The sequence below is a fragment of the Lactuca serriola genome, chromosome 5, assembly GCF_051521515.1.
Source record: "Lactuca serriola cultivar US96UC23 chromosome 5, Lser_US96UC23_V15, whole genome shotgun sequence".
Classification (NCBI taxonomy): Eukaryota; Viridiplantae; Streptophyta; class Magnoliopsida; order Asterales; family Asteraceae; genus Lactuca; species Lactuca serriola.
Genome location: NC_136412.1, coordinates 287691258 through 287699919, shown reverse-complemented (window position 1 = coordinate 287699919; position 8662 = coordinate 287691258). Strand labels below are relative to the sequence as shown.

At 40.2% G+C, this 8662-nt stretch overlaps 1 protein-coding gene across 1 annotated transcript; it reads right to left on the bottom strand.

The window, feature by feature from the left end:
* Nucleotides 1-1022: 1022 nt before the first annotated feature.
* On the bottom strand, nucleotides 1023-3611 carry LOC145050603 (uncharacterized). The gene is made up of 3 exons (XM_078998827.1): nucleotides 2529-3611; nucleotides 2092-2456; nucleotides 1023-1560 (listed from the first exon to the last, which is right to left on the bottom strand). Exons 1-3 carry the CDS (start codon nucleotides 3609-3611, stop codon nucleotides 1023-1025), a joined length of 1986 nt encoding a protein of 661 aa, XP_078854953.1.
* Nucleotides 3612-8662: the final 5051 nt, after the last annotated feature.

Sequence of the window (8662 nt, the reverse complement as noted above, 5' to 3'; positions counted from 1 at the left end):
ATGCCTATCGGGGTTTTGTAAGCAGTCCGGTAGGCCCATAAGGCATCTTCAAGCCTTAAACTCCAATCCTCCTTTGAGGGATTCACCGTTTTCTCAAGAATACTCTTCACCTCGCGATTCGAAACTTCCACTTGACCGTTCGTTTGAGGGTGGTAGGCGGTAGAGACGCGATGGGTCACGTTGTACTTTTTCAGCAAGGACTCCATCATCTTATTGCAAAAATGCGTCCCTCGATCACTAATCAAAGCCCTAGGCACACCAAACCTCACAAAAATATTAGACTTCAAAAACTTGATAACTGTTTTGGCATCATCCGATCGTGTAGCTTTGGCTTCAACCCACTTAGAAACATAGTCAACCGCGAGCAAGATGTAAACGTTGCCAAACGAAACGGGGAATGGGCCCATGAAATCAATCCCCCGTACGTCAAAAACTTCACAAACAAGGATGGGATTTTGTGGCATTTGATTCTTTTGTGAAATGTTCCTCGTCCCTTGGCACCGTTCACAACTTTTGCAAAACAAGTAACAATCACGTGACATGGTTGGCCAAAATAGTCCACACTCAAGGACCTTCCTCAAGGTCCGGCTAGGTCCGAAGTGTGCGCCACAAGCAAATTCATGACAAAATTGTAAAATGGATTGATGCTCTTGTTGGGGCACACATCCCCTAATGATTTGATCAGGACAATGTTTCCACAAATAAGGCTCATCCCACACATAATATTTTGCATCACTTTTCAACTTGTCTTTTTGAGCACGTGTGAACGTGTCAGGATACCTTTTTGTGACCAAAAAGTTAACGATATCGGCATACCAAGGAATAGATTGAGTAAGGGAAAAGAGATGTTCATCCAGAAACTCGTCCCGCAAAGGGAGAGGAGTTTCATTTGAAGTGATCCGGCTTAGGTGATCGGCAACAAGATTCTCACATCCACTCTTGTCCCGGATTTCCAAATCAAATTCTTGTAACAATAAAATCCACCGGATGAGTCTAGGCTTTGCATCTTTCTTCGTCATCAATTACTTAAGAGCTGCATGATCCGAATACACAATGACCATGGTACCAAGTAGATATTGTCTAAATTTCTCCAAGGCGAACACTATGGCCAATAGCTCCTTCTCCGTAGTAGAGTAGTTGGTTTGAGCATTGTCTAGTGTCCTCGATGCATAGTAGATCACATGGGAGGCTCTTCCATTCTTTTGACCCAAAATGGCGCCTATTTCATAGTTACTTGCATCACACATGATCTCAAAGGGGAGATCCCAATTTGGTGCTTGCATGATGGGGGCGGATGTAAGAAAATCTTTGAACTTGTCGAAAGCTTCTTTGCACGCCTCATTGAACTCGAAATCAACATCCTTTTGCAAGATTTGGCACATTGGTCTTGTTATCTTGGAAAAATCTTTGATGAATCTCCAGTAGAAACCTGCATGGCCCAAAAAAGAACGAACTTCCCGAACACAAGTCGGGTAAGGTAAGCGTTGAATATCATCTATCTTGGCCTTATCTACCTCAATTCCTTTCTTTGATACAATGTGACCCAAAATAAGACCTTGACTCACCATAAAATAACATTTTTCAAATTTTAAAACCAAATTTGTTTCAACACATCTTTTCAAAATTTTTGTGAGATTGGTCAAACACTCTTGAAAGGAGTTTTCATATACCGTAAAATCGTCCATGAAAAATTCAATTATATTTTCAACATATTTCAAAAAGATACTAACCATGCAATGTTGGAAAGTGGCCGGGGCGTTACATAATCCGAATGACATTCTCCGGTATGGAAAAGTGCCAAATGGACATGTAAATGTTGTCTTTTCTTGGTCTTCCGATGCCACCGGGATTTGGTGAAAACCGGAGTACCTGTCTAGACAACAATAATGGGATTTCCCGGCCAACCTTTCTAACATTTGGTCAATGAAAGGTAATGGGAAGTGATCTTTTCTTGTGCTTGCATTGAGTTTGCGATAGTCAATACATACTCTCCACTCATTTTGCACACGGGTGGGGACCATCATACCTTTGTTGTTCTCGACCACCGTGATCCCCGTCTTCTTCGGCACAACTTGGACCGAGCTCACTCACTTGTTATCCAAGATTGGATAGATCATCCCTGCATCAAGGAGCTTCAAAATCTCTTTCTCAACAACTTCCATCATTGGCGGATTCAACCTTCTTTGCGCGTCTCTACTTGGCTTGCATTCATCCTCCATTAAGATATTGTGCATACAAGTGGAGGGACTCAACCCTTTGATATCTGTAATCGTCCAACCCATGGCTTCTTTATGCTCCTTCAACACCTTGAGGAGTTGCTCTTCTTCATATTCGGTTAAGTGAGTTAAAATGATGACTGGAAGAGTGTCGTTTTTTCCCAAGTACGTGTACTTCCAATGTTGAGGAAGGACCTTTAATTCTAATTCCGGTGGTTGAACAAGGGATGGTGGCAATCCCTTGTGAGTTTGAAGTAATTAAATTTGCTTCACACTAAATTGAGTGGTTTTCTTGATCTCCAAATTGTTAACCAATCTTTCAACTTCGGGGTCTAGTGAGTAGAGCTTTAACTTCTTGGCTAATTTACCACAATCAAATCCTTTGCTCAATATCATCTTCAACACATCACCATTATACAACTCGAACAACTCCTGGGTTAATGGTTCAATAACATCAACAAAACACAAAGATGAGACATCACTAGGATATCTCATAGCATCGTAGATGTTAAAACTTATTTTCTCCCCATCAAACTCCATCGTTAAGCTTCCTGCATAAACATCAATTTTCGTTTTATCCGTCTTCAAAAATGGTCTCCCAAGTATAATTATGCCCGACATTGAGGACACTTGTTCATCTAGACCAATCACATAGAAATCCGCCGGGAAGACAAATTGATTTACTTGCACTAGGACATCTTCCAAAACACCTCTAGGAAAGACACTTGATTTATCCGCAAGAGAGATTATGACACCGGTTTCACTTAAAGGTCCAACATTCAATGATTCATACCCCGAATAGGGCATGGCATTAATAGAAGCACCAAGATCAAGCATGACACTACTAAAAGTTACATCTCCAATCTTGCAAGGAACCGTGAACATTCCAGGATCTTTGCATTTGGGTGGAAGTTTCCTTTGTAAAACCTTGGATGCGTTTTCATTCATTGAGATTTTATCATTTACTCTCAGCTTTCTCTTGTTGGTGCAAAGCTCCTTCAAGAATTTTGCATATCTCGGAATTTGTTTGATTGCATCAAGTAAAGGAATGTTCACTTCCACCTTTCGAAAGGTGTTCAAAATCTCTTTCTCCTCCATGTTCTTTTTCGAAGTCGCAAGTCGGGATGGGAATGGCGGTTGAGTGGCTATGGGTGTTACGAGGGGAATAGTCTTCTTTGGAACTCCGACTTGTGCATCGTTCTTAACCATAGGTTCTTCAATGGGAATGAATTTTATTTCTTCCTCTTCATCCCTTGGCTTCTTCTTCAAACTTATTTCTCCGGCTTGTTTGCCACTTCTCAAGGTCACCACATTGACATTTGGGTTCTTCTTGGTTTGAGAAGGGAGTTTATCACGGGACTCCAAATTGCTTATGGATGTAACTATATCTCCCATTTGTGCTTCAAGGTTGGAGATACTAGTCCTTGTCTCTTTTTGGAATTGTTGGGTACTAGTGGCTAGGGATTTGACAATGTCTTCGAGAGACATTCCGGAGCTACTTGGTTGGGATTGAGGAGGTTGTTGGTGATGATGTGGAGGGTGCGGTTTGGGTTGATAGTGTGGTTGTGGATGTTGGTAATGAGGTTGTGGTGGTGGATAGGAAGGTCTAACCAATGCATTTTGAGGCAATGGTCTTGGGTTGTAGCTCATGTTGGGATTTGGCTTCCAACTTGAATTATATGCCTTTTGATAACCAGATGGCTTGTTGTGGTAGTTTTGGAACTCTCCCATGGCATTTACATGTTCCACATCTTCTTGAAGAATGAGACACATATCCGTAGGATGTCCCATTGTTGCACATATCCCACAAACCATCACTTGTGGAGTTTGTCCCATGGCTAGCTTTTGGACGACGGAGGTTAAATCTTTGATTTGAGACTCGAGATTTGATGATCCCACTTCATTGACTTTGTGTTGTGTGTATCTTTTCATATCTTGGTGCGGGCCAAAATGTTGAGAATTCGCGGCTATGGTGTTGAAAAGTTGTCGTGTTTGTTGTGGGGTTTTACTAAAGACATCACCACCACTTGAGGCATCAACTAGTCTCCTCTCCATTGGCAACAATCCCTCATAGAAGTGTTGAATGAGGAGTTGTTCCGAAATTTGGTGTTGTGGGCAACTATAACACAAGTTGTTGAACCTCTCCCAATAATCATGAAAAGTCTCATTTTGACCTTGGCGGATTCCACAAATCTCATTTCTAAGACTTGAGACTCTTGAAGCGGGATAGAACTTGTCAAGAAAAGCTCTTGCCATATCAGTCCATGAGTTGATCGACCCCGAGGGAAGATAGAATAACCCATCCTTTGCTCTATCGACCAATGAAAAAGGGAATGCCCTTAGCTTGATTTGGTCATCGGTTGACCCTTGTGGCTTCATACTAGTGCAAATAATGTGGAACATCTTCAAATGCTTATGAGGGTCTTCATTCTCCAATCCATGAAAAGTTGGGAGGTGATGAACTAAACTTGACTTCAATTCCGAACCTCCTTCCAAAATCGGGTAATTAATACCAGTTGGAGTTTGTGTAACATCGGTTTCCATCATTTGCCTCAAAGTTCTTTCGGGAACTTCTCCTCTGTCCGCCATTGCAATTGGTTCGATAATGGATGGATTTTGTTGTAGAGGTGGTGTTTCGGGAATTTCTTGGCGAGGGTTGGGACTAGAATCGGGTTCCGTATCACTTGATGAAGCAGGTTCAACCTCTGGATCCCCGTGAGGATTAGAAGTATGACCACGTTCAATTCGCTTTTCCTTCGCCAAACACCTTGCTTCTTTTTTAATTTCTGGATTGTAAATCAAGTCACTTGTACGCTAAGATCTATGCATAGAGAAACAAATTGATTAAAAATAAACCGATCCCCGGCAACGACATCAAAATTTGGTGGTTGTCGAGGCCAACAAAATAAATACCCTAAATATTACACACAAAAATAGTGTATAGTGGTAAAGGGATCGTATCCACAGAGATTGGTTCAATTTAAATCTATATGTAAATCACTTGTTCAAGTACTTGTAAAACTAAAGTAAAAGTAAAATGGGGGGTTTAGTTCTTTTTGATTGTTTGAAAAAATTAAAACTAGCTAGAATGTAAATATGACAAGCAAACAAGTAAAAGATTTGATTAAATTCAATGAAGTGAAATTGGTTGATTTTGGGTACACCACATGGATGACATGGTTGACTTATCATTAAACTAAATAGAACAACACTTGTGAATAAATTTAACTTGGCTATAGCAATCCATAAGCACAAATTACCTCAACCCTTCATTGTTATTAAAATGGCTAGAGGAGCTCTTAACACATTTACTTAATTAAAGTCACAAAATCAATGAAGCATATAATCTTGTGAAAATCAATTAGCTTTAAGTTCTAAGAGTTACCAAGTCCAAAAGATAATCAAATGTTTACATTATCATTATGGAGGGTCCATTACTTAACCAAGAAATTAGTCAAAAAAAAATAATAAGCATTCATTCATCTAAGATCATGATCAAAGATAAATAAACACAACAAGATGTTTAACTAGAAAACATTTCCATAAACTTCAAACACAAGATAATAATAAGTCTTCAAAGCAACTAATCATCCATGGGTTAAACCCTAATCAACCAAATGAAAGTTTAGCCAAGCATGGCCAAAGTAACAGAAATGCAGTATAGTTTAGTGATACCAAACATTGTTCTAGTTGTAAGATGGAAAGGAGTTACACTAGTCTTAAAAAATCTTCAAATCTTCCAAAGCCTTCTTGAGAGAAAAATTGTCTATGTTCTTCAAGGGATAGATGGCAATAATACCTCCAATCCCCAGCAAAAAGGGGCTCATTTCCGGATTCAAAAAGGTACCAAAAGCCACCCACCAACCGTCTAAAAATAGAGTCAACAAGTCAAAACTCGGGTTCACTTCATCACTCTTCACGCAGACCGTGTATGGGTCCATGCGGACCGCGTGGGTCACGCTGAATACATGCTTTGGCCCATTACAAATACCATCCAGCCCAATATTCTATTTTACGCTCTAGCCCATTTGTGAAAGTCTTGATAGCCAAATTGTGTTACTCCACAGCCTCCAATAATGATCCAACGCTCCTTCAATCTATTGTAGCTCGAATTCTTGTCTAAAGATTAAGTCCAATGCGCTTCTTGCTTATATTGACACCGAGCCCAATTGTACCACCTCAAGTCCATAAACAAATTACGCGCCTCCAAACGTCCCGCACTCCTTCCAAAACCTCCAATGACAAATAGTCTTCGATAAATCCTGCAAATACGCTCAAAAGACTAGAAAGCACCCGGTAAAGGAGAAAAATAACAAAATGAGAAAATATGCATGAAAATTAACTAAAATGAGATGGAATGTGCTAAAATAAACTATAAAAATAAGTAAATAAAATTATGTTATTGTCCGGTGTACCATTCAGGGTCACCGAAGTCAGTTGCTTTATGTTATTTTATTGTTTCATGTAACTTTCAGGACTCTATAGATAGAGCTTCCCACTTCATGTATTGACACCACCACTTCAGATCTTATCAATATAAGATCTTTCATCTACATATCTCAAGTTATCTTAACTAATACTTAGAATTGAGTCCCTCTTCACTTATGTTTTTCGTCATATGTTAACTTGTGTTTGCATGCAAACCTTGTTACGACTCAACCAAGTTTCTACTTGTTTTATGTTTATCGATATAAACTTGTTGCTATTTACTTTCCTTACATTTCCAGAATCTGACTTATCTAAATTTTATTGTTGATCTAACAAGATACATTAAGATGAACTTATTATTTCACAACTTATTATGTCGTTACTAACTCTTATCAAAGTTTTTCTCTCAACAATATCCCGTTCTATTCCAAGACCAGGGAGCAGCATGAGGAGAAACTTCAAGAGCTTCTGGGAGTTTTGATATGGGAACGAATGTATGCCAAGTTCTCAAAGTGTGATTTTTCGTTACGTGAGGTGTAGTTCTTGGGATACCTCATTAACCAGAACGGATTTTGGTCGACCCGACCAAGATTGAGGCTGTTATGCAATGGGAGGTCCCGATGTCTCCCTTGAAGATCAAGCGTTTTTTTTTGGGTTTAGCAGGTTATCATCGAAGATTCATTCATGATTTCTCTAAGGTTATTGTACCCTATACTTGTATGACGAGGAAGGGAGTGGATTTTCGCTAGGGTCCTGAGGAGTAGGGTGTATTCAAGACACTGATGCAGAAGTTATGTGAGGCCCTAGTGCTGACCCTCCCTGAGGGTGTTGAGGATTTTGTTATATATTGTGATGCATCCATTGCCGGTTTGGTGCAGTTGTTATATAACATGGAAGGGTTATCGCATATGCTTCTCGCCAGCTGAAGCCACACAAGGTGTAGTATCCTATGTATGATCTGGAGTTGGGGTCGGTGGTGTTTACCTTCAAGAATTAGCGATATTATATGTATGGGGTTCGATGTACCATCTACACGGATCACAAAAGTTTTAGATATCTCATAGGTCAACCGAATCTGCACATGAGACAACATAGGTGGCTTGACGTGGTCAAGGATTATGACTGCGAGATCTTGTACCACTCCGGGAAGACGAATGTGGTCGTTGATGCTTTGAGCCGCAATTCAGCTAGTTCTTCTGTTGGGATCTTATGTATAAGGATTTTGATTGATTCTCCACTTCTAGATTTGATTAGAAAGGCTTGGGTCGAGGGATGCAAAAAGGATAATTGGAAGTAGGAGCGAATCAGGGGTGAGATTGATAGGTTTTCTACTGATAGTCGTGGATTATTGACCTGGTGCGGTCGTGTTAGGGTGCCGGATTTTAGCGGGATCAGACAGACTATGCTGGAGGAGGCACATAAGTCCATATTTTCGATACACATTAGAGCACCCAAGATGTATAAGGATTTGCAACTTAAATACTGGTGGTCATGTATGAAAAAGGAGATAGCCTGGTATGTTGAGAGGTGCTTAGCCTGTCGGATGGTCAATGTCAAGCACAAGAGGCCACATGGCAAGCTTTAGCCTTTGGAGGTTCCCCTATGGAAATGGGAACAGATCACCATTGATTTCATCACAAATATACCTAAGACGACTAAGGGATTTGATATGATATGGTTTATAGTGGACCGTCTGACAAAGAGTTCCCACTTTCTAGCTATTTGGGAGAGCTCCTCGGTCGAGAAATTTGTCAATGTTTATGTGAACGAGATCGTCGCTTGGCATGGTTTTCTAATTTCCATTGTATCTGATCGAGATGTTCAGTTTACTTCCCAATTTTGGCATAGGTTCTATGAGGAATTGGGTATGATGTCACATTTTAGCACTGCTTATAATCTGCGGACTGATGGCCAGAAGGAGAGGACCATCCAGATGCTCGATGATATATTGAGAGCCTATGTTATAGATTTCAGTAGGAGTTGGGATTTCTACCTTCCTCTGGCTGAGTTTTCTTACA

Bases quoted from the DNA above. Each gene is read 5' to 3' on its own strand.
- LOC145050603 (XM_078998827.1), bottom strand. From the start codon at position 3,611: ATGGGAGATATAGTTACATCCATAAGCAATTTGGAGTCCCGTGATAAA. The intron at 2,457-2,528 runs GTTAACAATTTG...CAAACTCACAAG, and splicing joins ACCCCGAAGTTGAAAGATTG to GGATTGCCACCATCCCTTGT. The intron at 1,561-2,091 runs GTGAGTGAGCTC...TTTTATGGTGAG, and splicing joins TATCCAATCTTGGATAACAA to TCAAGGTCTTATTTTGGGTC.